This window comes from Sesamum indicum, linkage group LG6 (assembly GCF_026168435.1).
Source record: "Sesamum indicum cultivar Baizhima isolate 11 linkage group LG6, ASM2616843v1, whole genome shotgun sequence".
NCBI lineage: Eukaryota > Viridiplantae > Streptophyta > Magnoliopsida > Lamiales > Pedaliaceae > Sesamum > Sesamum indicum.
The window spans coordinates 15394717-15418001 of NC_142662.1; the positions used below are offsets into that span (position 1 = coordinate 15394717).

Here is a 23285-nt window from a genome sequence, read left to right on the forward strand (position 1 = left end):
GTAATTATATATAATTTTTTTATAGTTTAAAAAATTATATTTAGCACCCTTGAGGTTGTTTTCGTCTAATAAATAAGGTTATATGTTAGTTAAGATTCATAAAATTTGTTGATATTAACAAAAGGATACTGAATGAAAATTGATATTTACTATTGATTTACTTATTGCAGGTCAAATAATTTTTTTTCAATTAAATTACCCTTGTAACGGTGAAAATATACCTCCTCATATTCATTAACGCGTGAAGACGTATGAGGGTAATTTGATCATAAAAATATTTATTTGACTTGCAATAAATCAATAATAAGCCAATTGGAGGTAAATATAATTTTTTTTATTAATATCAGTAAATTCGGTGAATTTTGACTAATAAAGGGACTTATTTGTTAGATGAAAGCAAACTTCAGAGGTGCTAAATATAATTTTTCAAATCACGGGGTTTATGTAATTACCCCAAAGTTCAGGGGAGAGCAGGGTAATTATCCCTAAAATTAATTTCGTATGGGATAAGATACCAAAAAGTTAAACTCCTCGTAAAAGGTCGATATAGTAGATGGGAATGTATAGGAAAGTTTTTGGTATTTGGATAGGAAAAATAGATTAAAAGAAGACTAAAACCGAATGTATATGAAATCCTTTCAAATTTAATTTTGTTTTCGTCCAAAATAGAGTCAAAAAATTGAAGTAGAAGGCCTAAAAAAAATTATTTTATTTTTATTTACTCGATTACTTTATATCTATAATTTCCCTTCAATTCTTTTTTTCTTGTTGTAGGGTATTTAACAATAATCTTTGAAATAAAATAATGTTATGTTAATTAAAATCAAATGAGAATAAGTATAAAAATGAAATGAATATTAGAATTTACAATATATTTCCCATATTTGCAAAACAATTGCACAGGAGTTGAATTGATTACAAACAACATCAAATGGATTTGTACGCTTATAACGAGCTCTTATGAAATTTGGCATAATAACAAATACTCTCTATTTGTTTGAAAAATGAACAAAAGTCCCCTATTAAAAATAAAATAGCAAATTATCACCTGCATTTTAAAAATTGAAGCAAATTATCCCATAACTAAACCATTAATAAGGGGTAATTTGCTTTATTTTTTAAAATATAGGGGGTAATATACTAATTCTTTTTTACAGGGGGTTTTTTGCTCATTTCACATATTGCAGGAGTAAATTGCATTCAACCGTAAAATTTTGATTTCTTGGTATAATAATAAATTCAAACAATTTCACATTTTTTAACTCTAACTTTAAACTATATTTACTGAACATTGACAAATTTTAAAATTTTCTAATATAAAGTCATAAAAAATTGGTTGAATCAAAATGTAATATAAAAAAATTAAAAAATAAATACTTCCTGAAATAAGGAATATTTTAGTCTCATCTCTCAAGTAATACAGGTAAGTCGGTCTTTTCAATTTGCTCCTAGTTTTCGGTTATAATTACGTTTATGCCATTTAATGTAATCCTGGAGTATGAGAATTTAGAAGTCAAGTTTCAATTCACTTGAGATGTAAAATTGTGTGTATGAATGTATATAAAGTGATGAAACCAGAAAAAAAGGGTATAGGGACACGACGACAGACAGAGCTCTCTCGAATTTTATACATTTCTCTCTCTCTCTCTCTATTTTCTCGCTCTAATTTTCGATCGAGAACAGCAAGTGACAAGTTCAATCCTTTCTTTCCTGTAATCTAGGGTTCCCCATTTCACTCTCCTCGGATACAGCACACAAATCTGTGTGGACTTTTATTATTATTTTTTTACTTTTTGCGCGAGTTTGATTCGTTCTGTTCTCTGATCCGCGGTGAGTTCGAGTTTCTTAATCCTCTTAAATTTTGAATTTTGAGGTTTTCGCTTTTGGATGGAATTTGGCCTGATTTGGGGATTGGGGTTTGCGTGCTTTTGTTTGGATTGTGGTGCAGTGTAGATCATGACGATTCCGGATTCATCTGGGTATCACTACATGATGGAGAATGGATCGATAGAATTGCCATGCAAGCCGGAGGAGGAGAGGAGGATTGTTCAGGAATTGACTGCCAAAGCTGAGTCTAATTTGCGCGAGGGCAATTTGTATTACGTTATTTCAAGCCGGTAAATTTTTCTTTTCGATTGCTTCTTGTAGTGAATAAAGTATTTGAAGTTAAATCCTGAGTTCGTGTCATTGAAGAGAAACGAGTAGTTTTAAGTCTGTGCTGTTTATAGCGGTTTTCTTTTGTGTTTCAAATTTTACATTGTTCCAGAAGGAGATTCTGTTAAATTGCTAAGTTTATGTTTGCACCTAGATGGGCAAGTATGTGGTCGCTTAAGTAGAATTGGTGTGCTATTCTTTTCTTCAAGGAGATCTAGTAGTGCTGATTATAGTTTTTGGTTGGAAACACTTGGGAGTTTTCTCCTTTCCTCCAATGTTTATGGCAGGCTATGGGTTATGCTTGTTATTTGTGATTAGAAGTAAAGTTGTTTTGTGAACATTGTTGAGACTTGACTTTCCTTTGGTACATGGAGGGGGAGTGAGGGGTCATTCGCTTCCTTTGGGTAAGCTAAAATTCTGCTACTTGACCTCTTGGTGGTGCAAGAGTGCAAGAAGGAAGTACAAAGTGAAGAGTTGGAATTAAGGAATGCAATGGAAATAATAGAATGCCTTCCGTTGTTTCTGCTTTTTGCTGGACGCAAAAGGAGATTTGGTAGGATATGGTATTCATCCACTTCAACAAGTTGATTGATATGCTTGCAGTAGGCTTCTGCATCCCACTCAAGAATTACTTGGCCCACTTTCGGTTTGAAAATCATTCCTCTTGACAAGATTTATAGGAGGTCTGAGATTGAATCCTAATTTCGTACAGTATAATTGCATGTATAGATATTTAAGAACTCTAGAATTTTTATTATTCCCTATCAACTGAATATATAGTAAGTGCAGATTCTAATTCGGTTGTTTAAACTGCAGAGTAGGGTCTGAAGAATTTCAGACATGCTTAGTTTAAATTCATGAATAAGTTCTTTAATTCTTTTGGGATAAATTTGAAGATTGTTCACAAATTAATTGATTATCAAGACTTATCATGCTTCATTAAAGATGTTGAGATGTCTGCTTTACACCATTATTGCGTAGGGGGCTTGCTATAAACCTACCCTTTTAGTTTATGGTGGTTGCACTGATTCACAATTCTCTATGATAGAAAATTGCTCTTCTTGTTGTCGGATGGAAAGTTCACTTTAGCTGACTGATGGTCCATTCAAAGAAGTTTTATTATAATATTTAGACACTCCTGTTTATGTTGCTTTGTGACTTCCCCAGGTGGTTCATGGCCTGGCAGAGGTACACTGGGCAAGCAGAAGGTGCATTTCCGTTTGAAGATCGTTCTATTCAGTCTCAATCTCTGATACTATCAAATGCAGAAGATAGGCCTGGACCGATTGATAACAGTGATATTATTGTGAATGGAGGGGATAATAAGGATGATGACCCTCAGCTTCTCAGAACACTGGAAGAAGGGCGTGATTATGTATTAGTTCCACAGGAAGTTTGGGAGAAGCTCTTGAAGTGGTAATTCTCTTCTACTCTAATAGTTTTAGCAAATACCATTAGTATATCACCAATTGCAGGGTTCAATAGTGAAGGTCCAATTACAAATAGTGTTTCTGAAATCGAGTGCATCTAACTGTTCTTCACTTCTCCTTAAGAGAAAATAAAACTGAATTCTGAAGGATTTTTGTGTGGTAATCTTCTCCATGCTGTTTCTTGAATATCATAATAACGTGTCTTTTGACTTTTGTACCATCGCTTGGTGATGCCAGTTCACCTTGCTGCTTCTATGTTGGAAAGTGGCTCATCCTCTTTATATAGGTTCCGGTAGTGGAACACTTTATATATAGCCCACACGCCCTATTTGTTGAATGTCTTATTGCCCCCCAGGTATAAAGGAGGGCCAGCATTGCCAAGGAAGATGATTTCAGTGGGGGATCAACATAAGCAGTTTATTGTGGAGGTCTTCCCCCTGTGTCTCAGACTAATTGACTCTAGAGATCGGAGTGAAGTAGCTATAAGAATAAGTAAAAAGGTATGGTCTTTTGCCTTCATTAAGCAGTTTATGATTAGTTACTTGTGATATGTGGTTGATATGCTCCATTAAAGAAATAATATTTGTTTTAGACAGTCTTCTTACAATTTTTAGATATATAAATTGGCAACTTTTACTTTCCATGCATGTTTACGATATAATTGTTTAATATGGTATCTGTGCATGACTATAGCATATATTAAAGTATTTTCACATATGCATATATATTTGTTTATATAGAACTTTGTCATATGCATCCTTACCTGTAGCTATACTCTGTGCTCTTCCTTTTGCCTTGGATGATATTGTTCACATTCTTGAACTGTGCTTTCCTTTGTAGAATTAATGGCATGTGGATATCCATGCTTATATATAGATACTATGCACCTCATTAGATTCTCTTAACATAGAAGTTAAGAGTATGGTGAAGTGTGAAGTTCGGATATATTAATTTTTCCTGTTTTCTGGATTGATACATTCTTATGAGCTTGATATACTGAGCAAAGAGAAAACATCAGTGATATTTCCCCATGAAGATATCCTTGATCAAACTTTTTAGTGATTTATTCCAAAGCGTTATTTGTAATAATATCTGAATTTCTGGCCACTTATGTCTGATTCTGTTTTTCAGGCTTCTTTGCATGACCTCTACGTAAAAGTGTGTCAACCTAAAGGTTTACGCATAGAAAAGGTGTGTTTATGCAGCAAAATATTTCACTGTTGCCTGTCTGGAAATCATGTCCAAAAGATGATGGATGTTTTTATCTTCTCTTTCCCAAACTTCTATACAGGCACGTATCTGGGACTATTTCAATAAGCAGAAGCATACTATATTAATTTCTTCGAGCCAAACTCTGGAGGAGTCTAATCTGCAGATGGATCAAGATGTAAGCCCATTGGTTTTGTTATTATTGGCAGAGTGTTGTGCTCTCTGCTCCTTACAATCATTTCATAGGGTTTTGAGTGCACATATCTTGATTTACAAATTATTATACTGCTTTCATGTATGGGTTTTTGTATCGTAATTTACTGGTACTTGCTCCTTTCCTCAGCGAAAATTTTCTTCTCAGAACTGTGGGTGGGAAGTGAAGCACATAATCTTGTGTCCTACTCAATACCACTTATTTTTATTTTGTAGGAAAAGATCGTATCTGTTTGCTCTGTGAATTCTTTAAATTTAGCTTTTCTACTTTAGCAGTCTATTTTGTATTAGAGCGAACAACAAAATAATTGAGTGTTTTTAAGTTAACGATGCTCAAGATTACATGGTTGTATAATGACACTTGTATTTTCCATATCTTTTTTTATGTTCTTATTTTCCAAATGATGGTCGTACTCTGCTTTATTTCTGGATTCCATTTCCTCTTGTTGTAGATTCTTCTTGAGGTGCCAGCTGAGGGTTTTGGCATGGATTCAACTGGAAATGGTTTAGCATTGGTTCCAGTGGAACCTATAAGATCATCTTTTTCAATTGCTGGTGGCCCAACTATGTCTAATGGGAATTTATCTGGTTATAGCTCCAATGGCTACCAGAGAAGTACTTCTACTTCCACTTATGGAGATATGGAGGATGGCTATGATGGTTTGAAGTCTGTAACAAGAGCAGATAGGGGAGGTTTGGCAGGACTTCAAAATTTGGGGAACACTTGCTTCATGAATAGTGCTCTTCAGTGTTTGGTTCACACACCACACTTGGTTGAGTACTTTTTGCAAGATTACAGTGATGAGATCAACAGAAATAATCCTTTAGGAATGCATGTAATTGCTCTCTTCCACCTGTAGTTCAAATTTCATGACAGGATTTTGAGCAAGTGCCCTAATGATTATTTTCATGTAACAGGGAGAGCTTGCGGTCGCATTTGGTGAGTTGTTGAGGAAACTCTGGTCCTCTGGTCGAACTCCAGTTGCTCCTCGTGCATTTAAGGGGAAACTTGCTCGTTTTGCCCCTCAGTTTAGTGGGTACAACCAGCATGATTCACAGGTTAGTTTTGTATCTAAACAGAATTTGAAAGTAAGATAGCTTGAGTAATGTGTGCAGTTGTATGGTGCCCTTACTTTTCATATTATGGTTTTTGAGTCGCTGCAAAATCCAGGTAAAATTTTGAAATATGAAAAATTCACCAGCAATTGAAAAAGATGATTTTATAGGTTCCACTGGAAAAAAATTCAGTTATGATCTCAAAAAAATCACATGATGGTTTTTGATTCACTGCAAAATCGAGGTTAAGATAATCCAGGAATGGTTTGCAAAATCCAGGCAAATTTGATATGTGAAAAAAAAAATTCACTTATTTGAGTCAACAAGTTCAGCTTGCCTCTTGATATGCGTTTATTTTTCCCATGGATTTTAAGCCTTCTGAAAACCTGAGTCAATGTTTTATTAAGCTTTTTGCCATGATATTAAGTTTTTACCAAATGATTTTTGACAAAGTAACTGGAACTGTAATGTAAACCAGGATATAAAGAACTAAGTATGTCACCTTCTGTTCTTGTTTTCTGGCTATGGATCTGAACATGGATGTGTCCGGGCAGATATAAAACTTCATGGTTGATTTGCTTAGAAGATGATATACAGTTTCTCCTCAGGAACTCCTTGCCTTTTTGCTCGATGGGCTGCATGAAGATTTAAATCGTGTTAAGCAGAAACCATATATAGAAACAAAGGATTATGATGGTCGGCCTGATGAGGAAGTTGCAGATGAGTTTTGGAGATATCACAAGGCCAGGAATGACTCAGTAATTGTAGATATTTGCCAGGTGAATATCTATGCCCTATATGTCTGTATTTATATGTGAAAAAGTACTTCCATCTCTAGACTTTATATGCTATCTGTGCTTATATGAGGGAGCTTAGTTATAATGGGAAAAGAATAGCAAGATAGCTAATTGTTTTTAGTTATAAAAATTCCAAATATGTAGATAGTAAGGACCTTTACGGCCTCTTCATTTCTACATAGATCATAAACTTTCTGAGGTCTAGGCATATTAATTTAGTATTGTAGTTGTCGAACAGCTGAGATGCCAAAGATGAATTAGAGCCTAGGCTTAAGGCCCGCATTATCAAAGTGAGGGACAAAAAAAAACAGTTTTTGATATATATGTATATATTTCTAAAATATTAATAATTAATAGTTAAGATTCAAGATTCTTTTCTTTCTAAATTTTTTATTCCGTCCAATCTTTGCTCTTTTGATAGTTACTGCCAATATATTGCAAGTGTTTTTTATTCGCTCTCTTCTTGTGGATGGAATAACATTAATGCGAGTTCTTGTTCTGTCAATCAGCAAAAGTTTTGTATCGTTGTATTTCATATTAATTATTCGCTTGAAAAAATGGGGCTTCCAAATATTTCGAGTTGTTAGAAAACTTGTCTGGTGATAAATGTCCTTAATGTTTCATTGTAAAGGATCTTGCTCTATTTCATTCTCTCACAGTATTTGTTTTGATGACATCTGTCTAATGGTACGCAAATTTGACAGGGTCAATACAAATCGACGCTGGTTTGCCCTATTTGCGACAAGATTTCAGTAACATTTGATCCTTTCATGTATCTGTCCTTGCCTCTTCCTTCAACAGCTACTAGGTCAATGACAATAACAGTGTTCTACGGGGATGGGAGTGGCCTTCCTATGCCGTTCACTGTTTCTGTTCTGAAGCAAGGATGCTGCAAAGATCTTAACCAGGCTTTGGCTGTTGCATGCTGCTTATCTAGCGATGAATACTTGCTCCTTGCTGAGGTAGGTATTAGTTGAGCTTATTATCTGCTTATATTTGTATGTCAGTTTTTGCATTACTCTCTTTGCCGTTGGTTTTCTGAAGACTTGGACTTTTGATCTTTAGGTCTATGAGCATCAGATATATCGGTACCTGGAAAATCCATCAGAACCTTTGGCTTCAATTAAGGATGATGAACATATTGTTGCATACAGGCTCCTTAAGAGGGAGGCAGTTTCAACAAGATTGGAGATATGCCATCGATACCAGGAAACGTGAGTTTTCTTTTTAGGTTAACAAGATTAAAGGAATAAATTTCAAAAGATTTCAATTGTTGAGTTATCTTGTGGACTTTAAAAAATTTATAATCCTTGGACGGTGTAATTTTTGTATGTTGGTCGAGTGTTTTTGATTGGCATGGATTTTACATTTGTCTTTTATTTAGTTTATGTTTAATTGAAAAAAGTTCTGACAGCGATGGTGGGGAGCTGTTTATGTAGTTTGAGCCATCATTTCAGATTATTTCAATAAAAATGTGCCATGGCACTGCTTCTTTCCATTAATTTAAAAGTTCTCTGCAAAATTAGAAGAAGTTGCCTAAATTGTGAAAAGCATTCAATGGATTTTCGATTTCTGTACATGACCAGAACCAACTCTTGTGTGAGAATAAGCTTCTATTTTTCATATTTGTTGATTTAACTTCCAAACTTCTTTGCTTGCTGACTGTGATAGAACTATTTTCTTCAGTGAAAGGAAGCTCTTCCTGACACCATTAGTTACTATCTTGGAGGATGCACAATCTGGAGCCGATATTGATCTTGCTGTTAACAGAATGCTTTCCCCTTTAAGAAGGAAAACATTTACCACTTCGACAACAATGCACAGTAGCGGGGAAAATGGCTCTGCTTTGTGTGCCATGGAAGAGCAGACGAACAACTCTAGCACCCAATTGGGATCTTCAATCCAATCAACTGAAGAAACTGAGCCAGATGGCATGTCAAGCAGGGAGTTGTCCTTCCGGCTTTGCATTACTGGTGACAAGGGTTACGGCTGCAGGCCTATAGTGAAGGATTCACCGATAAGGCCTGGTCGTATAGTAAAAGTTATGCTGGACTGGACTGAGAAAGAGCATGAGCTATATGATTCGAGCTATTTAAAGGATCTTCCTGAGGTTCACAAGTCTGGAATTCTTGCAAAGAAAACCAAGCAAGAGGCCATCTCTCTATTTTCGTGTTTGGATGCATTTCTGAAAGAGGAGCCACTCGGCCCTGACGATATGTGGTATTGTATAATATCAAATGTTGTGAACTTCTATTGGTATTGTTAATTCTTCTTGCCTTACGTCTTAAATAATTGGGTGCAGGTATTGTCCTCGATGCAAGGAGCATAGACAGGCAAGTAAAAAATTGGACTTGTGGAGGTTGCCAGATATACTTGTCTTTCACTTGAAACGATTCTCATATAGCAGATGGTTGAAAAACAAGCTCGACACATTTGTCAACTTTCCTACTCACAATCTTGATTTGAGCAAATATGTGAAGAGTAAGGATGCATCTGAGGGCTCACATATTTACGAGCTGTATGCCATCAGCAACCACTATGGAGGCCTTGGTGGCGGACACTATTCTGCTTATTGCAAGGTAATTGCTTGAGTTGTACTCCGTTTTAGTATGTCTACATGATTGTTTTCAATTGAACCGGTATACCTGCATTTTCTTGTATATTTTAGCCACTTGTTTTATTACTGAACTTGGACTTACTCCATTTTCTTGCAGTTGATAGATGACAACAGATGGTATCATTTTGATGATGCTCATGTGTCGCCGGTAAATGAGTCTGAAATCAAGACATCTGCTGCTTATGTGCTGTTCTACCGACGAGTTAAACCCACGTCGAGTGGAACAGTGGGTGAGCCATCAGGTCATAGGGCTTCGTGAAGTCTCATTGACGATTTTGGCATGATATTATATTGTCATGCTATGCTCCTGAGCAAAGGCCTTCTGTTATGCGATTTTTTATAATTTGGCAGGATGGCTTTTTTTTCCCCACAGTGGTGACCTCGATAGAGGGTTCGATTTAGCCAAGACGGAGCAATGGATGCATGGCCGTAATTAGGTTGCTTTAGATGAGAGGCAGAGCAGAGAAGGTAGGATAAAATTTGTACGCCAAGAAAACAGGCGCTGTATTATTTGAATGCCTATAATTTTTTGTGGCAAGTTTTGTATGTCGACCATATATTTGAAGGAATCTGCATTTCTCTGTTGCATTTAAGATATAATTTACTGTTGCCCATCTCATGCGCATGAAATGGATTTTGGTTATCCCATCAAACTCAGCTAAGATTTTTGTAAGATGTTGCAAGTTTATGAAGCAAAATTATGAAATTTATAAGCATGGTATATTTAAGGGATAATTACACTTTCCTATCTTGAGGTTTGGTGTTGGGTGTGATTAATATAAATTTTTGTGATTTGAAAAATTATATGAAGTTGTCTTATGTTTGTTTTCGTTTAGTAAATATGTCTCTCTGTTAATTAGAATTCATTAAATTGTTGGTAAAAAAAAAACAAATGAATGAAAGATGATATTTACATGTGATTGATTTATTACGGATTCATTACAGGTTAAATAAGGTGAAAATATATTGCTTCACATGCATTCACGTGTGAAAATATATAAGGGTAATTTAATCATAAAAGGATTTATTTGACTTGCAATAAATTAGTAATAAGTCAAGTTGGTGGTCTAAATATGAACTTTTGTTCATTTGTTTTGCTAATATCCTCAAATTCTATGAATTTTGATTGACGGAAGAATTTATTTGTTAGACCAAAATAAATTTTATATTAAATATAATTTTCAAATTATAGGAGATTTATGTGCAATTATACCAAATTTTAGAGAAGGATAGTGTAATTATTCATATATTTAATATATTTTAAAATTAACAAAAATTGTTGAGAGTATAATACTAACTTATATTTATGTATACATATTTTTCTAAGGAGCTGATAAGATTTTAATATTTGTCTTTGGGTTTTATAAGAACAACTAAATAGTATAAATATTTCATTGTTCTCAAACATCTCATACTTCTAATAAATTTGTGTACTTGTTCGAACACTTTTTTAGTGCTATATCAACGTACTTTTGGTTATGTAAATTAGGAACAGAGGTACACTTAATAAGTGTGTATAATAATAATAATATATATATATATATATATATATATATTACCATGTGTTAGGTTGAATAGAAAATATGTGTCGTTTTGTATATTACATACAATTGAATTCAAAATTCAATAACTACTAAATTTGCCTCTAAGGGAGACTATAAGCACATACATATAACCTTCAATCATGATGAAATAACCACTCCATCATGTTCATCATAGTGAGAAATTTCAACTCCTTCTTAACTTGCTCTAGCCTCCCTCAAATGGGCTTCGACTTTAAGTATGCACCAGGCTTGATTTAATCAAATTAAACCAAGTCCAACTAAGTCCAAAAATTCATTTAATCCAATTAAATAAATCTAAGTCCAACGTTATTTAATTGATCCAATCAATTAATTAAGCCAAACTTAATAAATTAATCCAATTAATTTAAAGGTGTTAAGCCCAAAAATTAATTAATCCAATTTATTAATTCTTGAGACATCCTTCAAATGAATTATTAGATAAATGATACATTCATTTTTATATTCTCCATGAATGAATTTAATCCAATTGAATTAATTCATTTCTTCTCGAATTAATTCCAAATGAATTCCACCAATTCCATAGTGATTTATACACGACTCTTTAGGTTCACCCTCAGTTAGATTTAGGCATTGTGTCCAACACAAATAATTAATTAAATCTAATTTAATTAATTATTTTCAATTAACCATTAATCGAAAATGCCCGTCACCATGGGTAGCAGTTTAACAACGGTCCATGACACTAGAGACTAGGTGAATGTTAGCGTGAACATTTCGGCTCTCGAGTTTCATACAGGTTTCTGTCCTTCCGTCGACCATCTCTGGGCCTTATTCTAGGGCATGGAATTGGGCGTCGGTGCCCATCTTGGACCAGGCAACTATGCTGAATATTTGATATGCGTTTACTCTATCGATCGACAAAGAAAACTATTTTCTATTCGGCCAATCGCTATGGCCATAGAGTTAGAGAGTGTAAACCATCTCCAAGCGCATAGGAGATATATCTATCATATACTGATAGGAGACGGATTCTATCTTCAAATCCACCGTCATTTCTCTCCAGATCCAAGATATAACCATCATATGTATGCGACTATCATGATTCCTCAAGTCCAAACACTAATCCTGTATTATCAGATCTGGGAATTCAAGTCATACTGGTCAAGTTTTTAAGGCTTCCATATGACGATTCTCCCAAGTTAGTTCAATCAGTTAACAACCTTGTTAACTAATCCACTAAAATTGCATAGACATCTCATGTATGTAATCGATGAAACACGACACTCATCCAATGAATGTAATACTTAGTGTAAGTCTTTATTGGACTCTTGATGCCCAGTCTCGAGGTCCTCGACTTGGAACATTTTAGACCAACCCTAAAAAATTGGTTTCAAAGCTGTCATCCAATGCCTAGTCTAACTACATGGGTTATTCAATTGGTTTGTGGGCATTTGTTGTGACGTTAAAAAATCGTTCAACATAAGTACTAAGCATATCCAATTGGTGCCACAGATAAATGCTTAGTACATTCATCAAGATAATATCACATTAATAAAAATTGCTAAATAATTTTCAAAATTGCCAATCCAATTGGCTTTCTATTAACCTATTCTAACAATCTCCCGCTTGACCTAAAGCCAATCGCCCATATCCCTCAGACCTATCTAAGTGAGCAATCTATAATACCAGCTCAGTCCCATAGGTCTACCATATTTTCTTTTGAAATGACACAGTCCAACAGCACTTTACCTCTTTCTATCATTGTTCCAAACTGATGGTGGCGTCTAAGAATATTCCTTAGACCTGTGATGAGATCTCGGCCCTTTTGCTTGTGCTATTGCTAGTGGTTATCTACTAAGTAACTACTGACTTGGCCGTGCTTAGGCTCCAGATTCAACCATTGGATATGGTTTTTTTCATCCAAAACACTTCCTGAGCAACTATTAAAGTCACTATACATTTGATTTCCATGGTTAAAACCATTGTGGCATCCCCTTGAAACAATTCCAAGCCACTACATTACTATTAAGTCTGAATGTACATTCAAATTGAGACTAGTCACCATTCACATATAACTAGAAGCTAGTATTGCCATAGCCTTCCAAAATTAGGAAAATCCAATTTTTCGGGAAAAACGCTGCACGCGTGCAAGCACCCCTGCTTGCACTCTGCGCACGCACTGGGCCTATGCCAGTTAGCGCGCAGGCCACTGCCTACGCGCGCCCAGCCCTATGCCCTACTGGTCAGTGACCGACCGGCAGGGCAGCAACGACTGTCCTGCTTAGTTTTTTAATTTTTCTTTTGAACTTTTACAATTAAAAACTGAAATAAAACCATGCATTTATAGAAAATTCAATTTTTAAAAATACATAGATATCCATAATTTAAAAGCAAAATTAATACATATTTTTTAGACATATAACCATATCTCAAAGCCATAAAATATGCTTTCTAAAAGCAAATTAAACATGTAGTTCTTGCTCAATATATAATAACATGTTAATCCTAAAACTACAACACTGAACCTAACTCTGATACCACTGAAAGAATCGGTATGGCCCGAGAACGCGGCGGAAGCATGAAATAAAAATAAAAGTAAAACGGTTCAAAGGGGTGTTCACTTTGAAATTCCTGGGCATTCAGAGTTTGTCAAAAACATAATAATAAAGAAATAAGCATGCTATATATGTGGCTAGAGGATGAAACAAAAGATACAGAAATATAACATGAAACTTTACCTTTTGTTTACTTAGATGAGCAGCAACATGCGTTGTTTCCCTTTTCGTTCCTTTTCCATTCACTTTAGAATCTAAATGAGAACCCCTCTAATTTATCCACACCATACTATGGAATAGATATAGTTCTTTTTCTATTACTGGATAGAATAAAGAACAAGAAGAAAAAATAACTCCAAACAAGTACTATTGTTTAGTGCTTTTGAATTGTTTTATGTTCTAACTTGAATCAAATTCAATACAGAACAAAAGGAGAATATTTTGAGAGAGAAAAGGAGCAAAATTTTATGGATCATGTGTTAGGTTCAATAGGATATGTGTAGTTTTGTATATTAAATATAATTGAATTCAAAATTCAATAACTATCAAGTTTGCTTCCGATGCAACCTATACACACACATGCATATAACTTTCAACCGTGATGAAATAACCACTCCATCATGGAATTGAGAAGAATGCTTGCAAAAAATTGTGAAAGGCTTAGAAAACCCTACTTTTAGGCGAAAAGGAAAAGAGGAGAGAAAATAGAAAACTTACCTTGATGCGAGAAATGTGTGAAAGGATTGAGAAGAAAAGATGCCATATATATGTTATCTTATCACAATAGTCTCATCAGCTGAGGACTTGGCTGCCAGCTAGCCACAGTCCACCAATCATGGAGCAAAGGGACTCACAAGATGTTAGGGACTCTTCTCATTCCTTATCCCCTATAATCAGTACTACTTCATGTTTCTTTTTTGCAGATACAATTTAAATTCAAAAGGCAATTCTTCGGGAACTTTCCCTTTTAAGATAAATATGGAGTCTAGCTTGCTTCTTTTGGCTAACACTGAAGGATTTGCCATGCTAGCAGCACGAGTGGGAAGACTTTTTCTTTATTGGCTATTTTCCTACTCCAGTCGTCCAATTTTACAAGATTGCACCACTAGAGTGGAGAGGGGTGGGGGGGAGGAGAGATGATGCCCCCTAAACTTTTTATGGATTAAGTCCACGAGCAACACATATCAGCCCAAATGGCTACGAATGCAGCCAGCCTATCAACATAGAGGTAAGCCCCACAGACCTACTTTACTAAACTGCAGACCCAAGAAATAAGCTCATTACAACCGAATACGTCATCATATAGCTGGACGACATACACGACACATAGCTTGCCAATATATTAAAATATGTGATACTAAAATATCTATAGGTGGCTCCTATTGGATTGATAGAAAACAAGCTAGGAATCTATGAGTAACAGATTCCCAAATTTTCAGACAGACCTAATGAGACTTAGTCAACTTGGTGTATCTTAGTCAATTCAAATCAAAATCATGCACAATTTTTTTCTATTTGTTAGCTGATTCAAAGAGCTTTCAAAAGGTATATGACACTCTATAACAAACTCTCTTATCCTACTATGTACATGTTTATAAATAGAGTTTATGTGCAGTCATTTGGAAACAATATTCTTCACTCCCATGCTCTCACTTTCTCAGTTCTATCTCAATTTTACGCTGTTTTAAGTTCTCTTTTGTGCACTCCATACTAATATATACACTTTATCGTCATTCTACACTATTCTTACTTTGATCAAAATTCCTTTTTATCTGTTTTCAATAAAATCGTTACTGACTTAAGCATTGCAGTACTAACATCTGTTTCGTAGGATAAGTCCAAGTTGATTTTAGAATTTCTTTGAAAATCCTTCGGCCATGGGTGCAGCTAAAATCTAGTATGCATAATATTTTTGTTCTTATTTGATAAATATTACACTAATAAGATTTTAAATTTTTTATATACTAAAATCTATTTTAGTATAACAATAACTTGTTTATTTTCTATTATAAAATAAAAAACGAATAGTTAATCAATAAAACTACAAAAATTAATTTTTTTTTTCTCAATCTATTTTTCTCCTATCAATCAAGGGAAGTACTTCATACTTATTCTCTTTCCAATCATACCGAACAGCTTAAAAGTAAAATTATTATTCTTTTCCTCTCCTTTGCCTTTTCATTTCTATTCCCCCTTTTATTTTTTCTTTCTCTCTTTTAAATTAAACAAACCCTAAACATTTATGTATGTATAAAATGCATGTGTGTGTGCATATATATATATATACATACATATATTAAAATATCAAATCTAGGCCATCCATTTACATATGTTATATTTAGGATGTTGATTTATGAAAAATAAAAATGAGAAAATGTCTCATGAACAGCCTGTGCCACACTGTCTGCAGGGCATTTATTGCTTGTGCTTGGTTTTGAAAAATAGGAGGTATTTCATTAATTCTTTTTTATATGACCAGTTTTGCACATAATCTACTTGTAAAGGGGCACGTTCAAATATTTCAATTTCATTTTTTTTATTTTTAATTTTATTTCCTAAGGAATCTCAAATTTTCCTAATATTTAATTTATAATTTTTTTATAATTTATTTCCATTGTAAAATAAAAATTATCATAAATATCCCTTTAGGATCACATACAAGAGGATTGCAACTTCAACCGTCCTTCCTTTCATTCAAATCAATCATAAAAAAAATAAATAAATAAATAAAACTTTTAAAATCACGTTTTTATTTGTTTCTTAAAGTAATTGTCGTCAATCACGTTTTTAATAGCTTTAAAATACCGAAAAAAGAAATGGTTGTTTTAATAGATAACTGACCACTTGTTTCGATTATAGCAACTTGGCACGTTCTATAAGACAAACACTTCATATCAGTGCACGTGCATCTTCTTAATGTTGCTTACCTCATTTGAGGTGTTCAAACTTGCATGCGATTATGGGCTACGTGTATATAATAAATAATTATTTATATTTTAAAATATATTATAAATAAAATAAAATTATAAGTCGACACATCACATTTAATAAATAAATAAAATAAAACTAATTTAGGGATATTATCAACATAAAATAAAATTAGTATAGGTAAAATTTTCATATTAGTATAAATAGACAATCAAATCATATGGATGAGAAAAATAATTTGAGTAGGGGGCCGTAAAAATACGTAACAACATTTTTGATAATTAACCACTACTTAAGAGCGGAAAGCAGTTTTCTTTTTTATATAGTACAGATAAAAAAATATTGATTGTTACCTTATAAAAAAAACTGATTATTTCTTATACTATAAATTAATTTTATTTTGAAAATTATTATAAATCAATATTTTTTACCACGGTCAGATAAAATCGATGTAAAAATTTAAATTTTTATCATGATTAATTAATATCTGCTACGATTTTATCTATAGGGTTACTTGCAAAAACAGTGATTAATAATTGTTGCAATTATAATTAATTTGTATTTTTTATTATAGTAATTAATCATATTAAAAAGTTATATTTTTTTATCTGGTGAGATTTGTTTTTACAGTTTGAAGTTGATATCCCTACACACATATCTACCATTCTCACACTCAAAACTCAATTCTGGGATCCAAATTCTAGCAAGCAACATATTATATATAAAAGTGAATCATTTTATCACTAACTACCAATAGTGATAATTATCATACAGTAATCATAATCATCAAATTTTAGGATAAATTACAGCCACTCTATAAAGTTTAGCAAATTATAAATATCTGTTTATTATTTAAAAAATTATAAATATCCCTCTAATTTTAATATTAGTGTAACTACGAGCCAATTCCGTTGGCATTCGTTAGGATTTCATCGAATTTTTGTGGTAAACTAACCGATATGTTATTTAACATTATGAATTATAATTTTTATACTTTCTAAAATTTTCTAAAATATTTTTTATGGATTAATATGTTCTAAGGAATATTTATTTTACCAACTCCCAATTTTTCTTTTTACAATTTTTCAAATATTTTATTTTTTTCAAAGTTCAGTAAGGGTAAAGTAGTAATGTTACCTCACCGTTTAAAAGCTGCATAAGTATTTTTTATTTGCAGGAGGTTTTTGTAAATTTCAAACGAGATGTATTAATAATTATGCTAAAGTTCAGAGCGTAGCTTTAATTTATTCTAAAATGTGCAGTGCAGTACTTGTAATTTTACAAAATGCATGGAGGGTTTGTATAATTAACTATAAGTTCAATAGGTATTAACGTAATTTATCCTAAAATAAATGGTAATTACAATGACCTCCCCTAAAATTTGATATAATTATAAATACCCTCTTGTTGTTTGAAAAATTATAAATACCTCCTTAATATTTAATGAAATTATATAATCTTTGGATGGAGGGGGTATGAAATTATCAACTTTTCATTTACTATATATTTTTTCTTTTTTAAAAATATCGGATGTAGTGGGTGGAAAAATTTGAAAACTTATAAAAAAATTATCCACTTAGTCCACAAAAAAATTAAAATTTTTTAAAAAATAAATAAAATTATAGTTCGTAATCCATAAAGACATTTTAGTCAATTCACCCACAAAAATGGAAGGAAACCTAACCGCGACAAACAGTTTGAGCTAATTATTAGACGGCAGCTAAAATCAGGAATATATTGATATATTTTTCAGACAACAAGGGAGTATTTATAATTATGTAAAATTATAGAGGAGGTTATTGTAATTTACCCTAAAATAAAATACAGAAACTCCACTAAGGCGTGAAAGATGCATCAAAATGAAATAAGAAGAAAAAATCTCCTAGGATCCCAATACCATAAACCAACAAGAAGTAAAGAAACATAGAACAACAATGGAGGGGTCCATTCATCTAACTTTCCTGGTAGAATACACAAGGAACGGCTAAACTCAACAAATGCCTTCACATCTCATCCCCTACACAAAAACAAAAATTACAGATAGGAAGAGCAATACATGATTGCCAGCCTAAAAGAGAAGCATCTTTCTCCCATCCCACCATTTCATAATTCCCCTCTAGTCTCTTACACTGTTGAAAGCACAAAAAACATCTGGGAAACTAGTTGGTTGCATAGTTCCACACACCGGTGTCGAGTAGGACGCAGGATCGATGCTCTAAGCTAAGAGAAAAGATGATGATTCTGAAAAGAACGTTGGCGATGAAGATGTAAAGGAATAGAATAGAATACACGCTTTAAGCTCTCCGTTATTCCTCCTCCTTTATACACTGATGATTCTTCTTGAATGGGATCCCTTTTTGAGATCCGGATTGAAAATTCAGAGCCATAATGCAAGAATAGTCGAAACCATCAAGCAGAAAACAGATAACGGCCCTCGGAAAGGAAGCCTCTCCTGCAATTCAGATGGCAGATACCTTAAATTAGTGATCTTATCATGTATCAAGCAAGTTGCTGCCATTTCAAACTGATTTACAGCTACACAATGCAGCAGGAGCAAGTGCATCTGGACAGCATACAGTGAACTTGTGGTCCAGATGCCTTTTCCTTATCCAAGATACTAAGCGCTTGCCGTCAAAAATCAACCAAGCAAACATGTCTGTGGGTTATTATTGTTTCACACAATGGAAAAGAACAATTAGCTCCAAAAGATACCAATTTCACAACTATATCAAAATATACTATAATTATAATATCAAAATATTGGGTTTCGACGAACATTGCTGAAAGTTACTTCAGCTTCCCATAATCATCTCATAATTGCATAAAATGACTCTTTTCATATTGTTTAAGCATCGTTTCGACAAACACTGTTCAAGTATCATTCAGTTCATCAAAGTTTTAACAGTCTGCATGAGATGATGACTCTTTTCAATTATCCTCATTTCTGGGCACCAACACAAAGATGAAAGAAATAGCATCATTTCTAAAGCAAGAAAATGCAGTCACAGTATAAGAAACTAAACAAACCACACCCCAACTCGAAAGAATTTTTTTCTGTGAAAACCTGCATATCGTAACAATGTTTTCAGCTCCAACCTCTGTTTCTTTAGCTCCATTTACACTCATAGCAACAAAAGCCGGAAAAAATGCCATCACCATTTCCCTTCCCGACTCTGATAAGCAAATATTTGTTGAACCAACTTCCCTTAGCACAAGAACATGTCCCGAAACAACTTTCTTTACCACATTGTTCGAATCCGCCTGAAAAACCCTGATCCTACGCTCGAGTAATACCAAACTTTTTCTGGGCTGGGAGCTCTATACTGTATTCAGAATAAGACACTGATGTACATTGATACTGGGGGATACTGAACCAGTTTTCACATGGGACAGTTGGACAAGAAGCCCACAACTACAGAGCCAAAATGTGCTTTTGTTCAAGATGACAACTAACCTAATGATCAAATAATAGAACGTTATTCTATTCTTTCTTTTCTTTTTCTTTCTTTCTTTCTTTCTTTTTTGTTGTTTGTGTGTGTGTTTGGGGGGGGGGGGGGGTGGCGTTGGTGGGGGACAATTATTGTTACTGATTATCATTAACTATTCAGCTACCACTGTCCATTGCTCCCACTCAAGATTTACTGACAATGGAAGATTTCTATCCTCTTATCTATCATAACCGGCACACTCCTAATGGTAATCTTACGCTCCCCGGCGCCATCCGCCGCCGGCCCACATTACTCATGCCTATGACACCATTAAAGCACCTACTAAAGCAGCAAAATAAGGCAATTGAAAAACTAAAGTCCCCGGGAAAGGGGAAAAAGGAAAACTCACAGCGTCATCAGCAGTAATGGACAAGTAGCCATTCGGCGGCGCCGAGACCGACGGCATCGTACCGCCGGAGCTGCCACCGGAGCTCGGCGAGTTTGTACTCGCCAAGCCCGTCACGTTGAAACCCAGATTATACACCGGGGTCCCATCGGGTTTGAAGAGCCCGAAGTTCCTCTCCGAAGTCGGGCCGGGTTTCTGGTTCTCGTTAAACAAAGCAAACACATAGATATTCAAATTCAAATTGGGCCTCATTGGCGTCCCCTTCTTCTCGGCAATCAACTTGAGCAGGTTCCCGTTATACTTCCTCGCGTTGTCCAGCGTCGCCCCCGCCTCGTCGGCGTCTCCCTTTGACGGCCAGCCCGTCTCGGAGATCTGCAAACACACGTTTTTGTACCCAACCTTTTCAATTGCTGAGTGCACCGCGTCAATTTGGGCATGAAACATGTTATCGTAATGCAGGCCCGAACCTGTGTCCACTATCCCGGAGCCTTCAAACAGCACGAAATCTAACGGTATTTGCTTGGGATTAGCCCTGTAGGCGAAGAAAGGATAGGCATTTACCAAGAACGGGGAGCCCACTTTGCTGTGAAAATCAAGTATACAGGACAACTTCTGCGTCAGATCCCGGCGGAATGCGCCGGCGGAGGGAGGATAAGAAACCTCCAAAATGCCCAAATTGTGGGCGGTCGTCACCATAACTTGCTTGTCGAGATTTAGCGAAACGAGGGCGGCGTGAATGTTTTCCATGGCCGGAAGGAGGTTAGAAGCAAGAGTGGAGTCGTTGAACGTGAGAACTTCGTTCCCCACAGCAATGCAGGTGATTTTGGTGGCTGGTAAATAGCACTGGACATTGGTCTTCACCCAGGCTTGCGCTTGCTTGGGGTCTCGCATGGTTGCCAAGTACTCATTGCCAAGGCCGACGATAAACTCGACGCCGGTGTTAGCAAAGGCCTTGAGGACTCGTGGGTCGGCGTCGTATAGCTTCAGGCGAGTGGCGTCGATAGATTTGACAAGTGGAACTACCGCCTCCGGGTGGGGGAGATTATTAGCGATCTGGCCGTAGTTTATGCCGATGGAGGACGCTGCCGTAAAAAACAACGAAGCTGCATTCATACAAAGACAGAATCATAATTCACAGAGTCAAAACGAAAAAAACAAGAAAAACAAAAACACCCCAGATTGAAGTGAACCACAGAAATGGAAATGATTACCTGAAAATAGAAGAAGTATGAGCTTGGAGGAATCCATGGACATGGAGGAAGAAGGGCAGCAGAGAGAGGCGAAATGAGTGTGAAAAGTGAGTGAAAGAGAATGAACAAGGCCAAAAGGAGGAGGAAAAGGGGATGATGATATAATGAATGTTGGTTGAATAAACAGCCCTTGTGTTGTGTAGAATGTGGACTAATTGTCTTGACTCTTGAGTGTTGACATGTGCTTCCTTGCTTGGGATCTCTTTCTCTCTTACTTCACCACCCTTTGCTTTTGCTTCAAAATTCTTCCCTATTGGACTTAGACAATCTTAATTAATTACATGATTTTAATGTATCATTCCTATAATTAGTACTATAAAGACATGGATTCAAATACTTTTATTTTATTGTGTGCTGATGATTATGTTAAATGCTCATTACATACTTTCCATATTTGCACCATTAAGTTGGTTAGTAATTACGAATAATTGCATCCACATTTCTCAAAATATAGTTAGATATTGCGCAGTTTATTTTTGAATAATTACATTGACATCATCTATGATTATGATTTTTGTAAAATTAATACTTTTTTGTTAAATATATTTTGCACTCCTAAACTATACATGTAGTTGCATTTACACCCCTAAATTATAAAAAGTAACAAAAACACTCCTGACAACATAGTTTGACATTGTTAAGATAAAAATGTCGTTCTCACCTACCCTCAATACTTTTTATTTTACCTAAAATATATTTTATTAGAAAATCTCCCTCAAAACTACTTGTGATTTAAAATTTTAATAATCTCATTATTTATTTTAAAAATAATATTTAAAGTTTGTAACTTTTTATAAATTATGTAATGCAAAAAAAAGAATATAAGCTCAATATATACAAATATTTTACTATATATTAATTTATGTTAAAAAGTACATGCAAATATGTGAAAATACATTATGCAAATAATATTATAGAAAAAGTATGTGATATAAAAATATATCATTACTCAAAAAATTAAAGACTATTATATATCGATTATATTATAGAATTGCACATTTTACAGTGTCGACATATATATACGTTCGGTGTAATATTTTGAAATAGTATTGATAACTTATTCTTAAAAAAAGTTCCATATATATAACAATACGAGTAAAAATTGTATAATTATTTTATTAGTTATGTAAGAGATATAAGGATGTTGAAATTTATAAAGTTTATAATTCTATGTATAAAAATCATAATTTTTATATAGTAAAAAAATTATTACTTCATATTATATTTAGGGGAATGATCATAACAAACATATTTTAGAGATGTAAATACTAAGGGCATTTTTGTCATAAAAAAATTGGTCGATATCTTGAGGAGCTATTCTGGTACGTTTTTTAGTTGAAAAAAGTATTTATAAAATGCAAAAGAAATTTATGAAAAAGGTGCATTTTAAAAAAGTTTTAAATTTTAGGCAGAGCCGAGATTTGAAATCCCAGCTCTACCTCAATTTTTTTTAAAAACATACTATACCTGAAATAGATTTAGGATTTGAAATCCCAAATCTGTTCGGCATTTTTATAAAAAAAATGATGCCATATCAAATCCCAGATATGGCAGAATACATTTATTTTTTTAATGAGAGTGTTGGAAACCATGATTCTAGCTCAAAAAAAAAAAAAAAAAAATAATGACATGCATGCGTCCAATGCATAAAAATTGGTATTTCAAACTAGTTTCTTCTGTAAATTTGGGCGCACAAGAAAGGAACACAAGCAAATC

At 34.2% G+C, this 23285-nt stretch overlaps 2 protein-coding genes across 3 annotated transcripts; one reads left to right on the plus strand and one right to left on the minus strand.

The window, feature by feature from the left end:
• The first annotated feature begins 1544 nt into the window (after positions 1-1544).
• LOC105164413 (ubiquitin carboxyl-terminal hydrolase 9) lies at positions 1545-10076 on the plus strand. Of its 2 annotated transcripts, none has more exons than XM_020694704.2 (14): positions 1545-1830; positions 1949-2117; positions 3322-3570; positions 3940-4084; positions 4716-4775; positions 4876-4971; positions 5459-5842; positions 5925-6065; positions 6671-6841; positions 7564-7821; positions 7925-8073; positions 8546-9079; positions 9162-9438; positions 9574-10076. In XM_020694704.2, the coding sequence occupies exons 2-14, from the start codon at positions 1957-1959 to the stop codon at positions 9733-9735; spliced, it is 2787 nt and encodes a 928-aa protein (XP_020550363.1). In that variant the 5' UTR covers positions 1545-1830; positions 1949-1956; the 3' UTR covers positions 9736-10076. The 2 variants fall into 2 exon arrangements, with proteins under 2 accessions (XP_020550363.1, XP_011081365.1); XM_011083063.3 differs by having other exon boundaries at positions 1954-2117.
• Positions 10077-18411: 8335 nt separating this feature from the next.
• LOC105164412 (glucan endo-1,3-beta-glucosidase 11) lies at positions 18412-21761 on the minus strand. The gene is made up of 3 exons (XM_011083062.3): positions 21531-21761; positions 20323-21422; positions 18412-18937 (listed from the first exon to the last, which is right to left on the minus strand). The coding sequence occupies exons 1-3, from the start codon at positions 21571-21573 to the stop codon at positions 18863-18865; spliced, it is 1218 nt and encodes a 405-aa protein (XP_011081364.1). The 5' UTR covers positions 21574-21761; the 3' UTR covers positions 18412-18862.
• Between the last annotated feature and the right edge of the window lie 1524 nt (positions 21762-23285).

What these genes read in the sequence shown, in the direction of transcription:
- LOC105164413 (XM_020694704.2), top strand. Translation starts at nt 1,957, where the DNA reads ATGACGATTCCGGATTCATCTGGGTATCACTACATGATGGAGAATGGA. An exon ending in TATTACGTTATTTCAAGCCG is followed by an intron (nt 2,118 to 3,321) that starts GTAAATTTTTCT and finishes TGACTTCCCCAG; the next exon opens with GTGGTTCATGGCCTGGCAGA. An exon ending in CTCGGCCCTGACGATATGTG is followed by an intron (nt 9,080 to 9,161) that starts GTATTGTATAAT and finishes AATTGGGTGCAG; the next exon opens with GTATTGTCCTCGATGCAAGG.
- LOC105164412 (XM_011083062.3), bottom strand. Translation starts at nt 21,573, where the DNA reads ATGTCCATGGATTCCTCCAAGCTCATACTTCTTCTATTTTCAG. An exon ending in CATACTTCTTCTATTTTCAG is followed by an intron (nt 21,423 to 21,530) that starts GTAATCATTTCC and finishes GTATGAATGCAG; the next exon opens with CTTCGTTGTTTTTTACGGCA. An exon ending in CCATTACTGCTGATGACGCT is followed by an intron (nt 18,938 to 20,322) that starts GTGAGTTTTCCT and finishes TCTGAATTGCAG; the next exon opens with GAGAGGCTTCCTTTCCGAGG.